Source organism: Dermacentor andersoni, chromosome 3 (genome assembly GCF_023375885.2).
Source record: "Dermacentor andersoni chromosome 3, qqDerAnde1_hic_scaffold, whole genome shotgun sequence".
NCBI lineage: Eukaryota > Metazoa > Arthropoda > Arachnida > Ixodida > Ixodidae > Dermacentor > Dermacentor andersoni.
In genome coordinates, this window is record NC_092816.1 from 229,370,227 (window position 1) to 229,372,577 (window position 2,351).

Genomic DNA, 2,351 nt, shown 5'->3' on the forward strand with positions numbered 1-2,351 from the left:
ACAGCCGCTGCAGGCACGCTGGGGTGACAGGGCTGGCGGGCGGGCGCCGCGAGCCGTCCGAAGCGACGGGAGACGAAGACGAGGCAACGGCAGGAGCTTTGTTGTGCCTCTGGTGCTTCTTCCCCCCTCGCTTCAGCAGCGGGGCAGGCTGGCGTGGCGGGTCCTTCAGGAACCGCGCCGCGGGGTGCTCGGGGCCCTGCTTGGACGAGCCGGGAGGAGGTTCGTCCGCCAGCTCCATCGCGTTTGCAGGAGGCGCGAAACAGGTCACTGACGCCTCAGCGGGACGCCGATAGGTGGCGCCCGCCGTTTTCGGAGGGGGGGTACTTTTTTACCTTTATTAGCTAGTGTTTTGAAGTGTTTTCTGTTGCATGGAGTAGAGGCGCAAATTTTGAATTCTTGGTAAGAGTAGCAAACGTACCGGCTTTGTCTAGGTCTGGTGGCTCCCCCGTTAGGCCTAGTTGGTAGGAGGGACCTATTGATAGGCTTAGTTAATTCTTTCAGCTAGCTCCTCGGATTCTTACATGGAGTAGGGAGTGATAATTTTTATTTTAGTTTGGGACAGCGGTCGAGGTCGGCTTTGCTTGAGTGATTTGGCCAGCTTCCTCGTTGGGCCTAGGGACGTAGGCCTAGCGATGAAATCGAAGAACGTGAAGGCCGCGGGGGACGGGGAGCAAGTGCAGTGCGACGAGTGCCTGCGATGGTGCTTCCTCGACGAAACTAAGTTCCAGAATTTAGCAGACACGGAGGGGTCTAGCTTCACGTGCAGGTCGTGCGAGGGCCTCAGGGAAGCCGTCCAAAAACTGGAAGGGAATTGGGCAGCTAAGTTCGACGAGCTTAAGGCAGACCTGAGGGAGGAACAGGAGAAGCGGGTAGCACTGTAGGCGAGAGTTGACAATTTCGTCAAAGTGGAGGCGGCCCAGGCCGCGCAGTTAGTAAGGACCGTGGCCGAGCTTGAAGAAAAAGAAAGGAGCGCCGAACTGGAAAGGCGGCTCGACGCGCTGGAGACGTGGGCAGCGGAGAAGGTCGGGTCAGGACAGCAAAGTGCTTGCAAAAGCTCAGAAAGTAGGGTAGAACCTACAGGCGAAGTGGGAGGCAGGGAGCCACAGCAAGCCGTCCTCAGCTCGCCGCCGGTGAAACGGCGTAGTTATAGTGAAGCTGCACAACGCGCCCCGAGTGAGGCGACGCTGCAGCCACAGGGGCGCCAGCGGGCGCAAAGGGAGGGGCAGCGGACACAGGCTGCAGTCGAACGGTTTGCACGTAGAAGGGTCCTGGTGATAGGGGACTCCAATGTGGGGAGGGCCGAACAGGGCGTGATGGCGAGAGTGAAGGCGGACGGGCGAGTACCGGTGGAGGCGCAAGCGGGCAAGGGCATGGCGGAAGCAATGACCAAGGCGCGGGAAGCAGTTGGGGTCAGCACGGAGAGCGACAGCTTGGTCATTATGCATTCTGGGCTCAATGACGTGCTTAAGGGGAGAAACCAGGACCTTGAGAGGCACATTGAGACTGGGCTGAGTAAGCTTAGAGAGGCCTCCGGGAGGGTGCATGTGACCATATGCACTATCCCAGAGGTCCAGGGCCAGGCTTACCAGGTAGAAAGGAGGGTGGTTGAGGCCAATCGGGTCATTAGGAGTCTGAGCGGACGACTCGGGTACAGCGTCATGGAGGTCAACAGGGACGTGTACGGAACCGGCTTCCGGCCTTTTGTGCAGGATGGCATTCACTACAGTGGTGCCACTGGCAAAATGATAGGGGGCAGGATGGGTAGCCAGGCAACAGCTTTTTTAGGGGGACCCAGAGCCCTGAAAGAAGCAGTGTAGGCGTGGACGATTCGAGGCAGAAGCCACAAACACGCAAACATCGGTACTGTAGGAGAGGTGACAGGAATAAGCGCAAGAGCCAAATTAAGTCAGACATAGGGTTCATTAACATGCAAGGTGGAAGAAATAGGCTAAAATGGGAGGAAATCGAAGAACAACTAAGACAGGAGAACTTAATGGTTTATGGGTTTGTAGAGACACATCTTAGGGACATGGAACAACCCCCCTGTAACCCTGATTATGCATGGGAATACTGCAACAGAGTGCAGGGTAGCAGAAAGGATGGGGGAATTGGAGCACTCATTCATAAAAATAAAAATTGGCAAAGGGTCAAACAGGAATGCAAGGATCATTTATGGCTAAAAGGAAAAGTAGCAGGGGCGAAAACACTTCTAGGCTTTGTATACCTTTGGACAGGATCAAATGCTAAAGAGGAAAACAAGAAAATGTTGGACTGTATAGCAGCGGACATCAATGAGCTAGGAAAAGGATGTGAAGTAATTGTATTAGGAGACATGAATGCGCATGTTGAAG

General features: G+C 55.3%; 1 protein-coding gene across 1 annotated transcript; it reads left to right on the plus strand.

The window, feature by feature from the left end:
• Nucleotides 1–368: 368 nt before the first annotated feature.
• Nucleotides 369–1,817, plus strand: LOC126535642 (uncharacterized). The gene is made up of 2 exons (XM_072287017.1): nt 369–373; nt 1,145–1,817. Exons 1-2 carry the CDS (start codon nt 369–371, stop codon nt 1,815–1,817), a joined length of 678 nt encoding a protein of 225 aa, XP_072143118.1.
• Nucleotides 1,818–2,351: the final 534 nt, after the last annotated feature.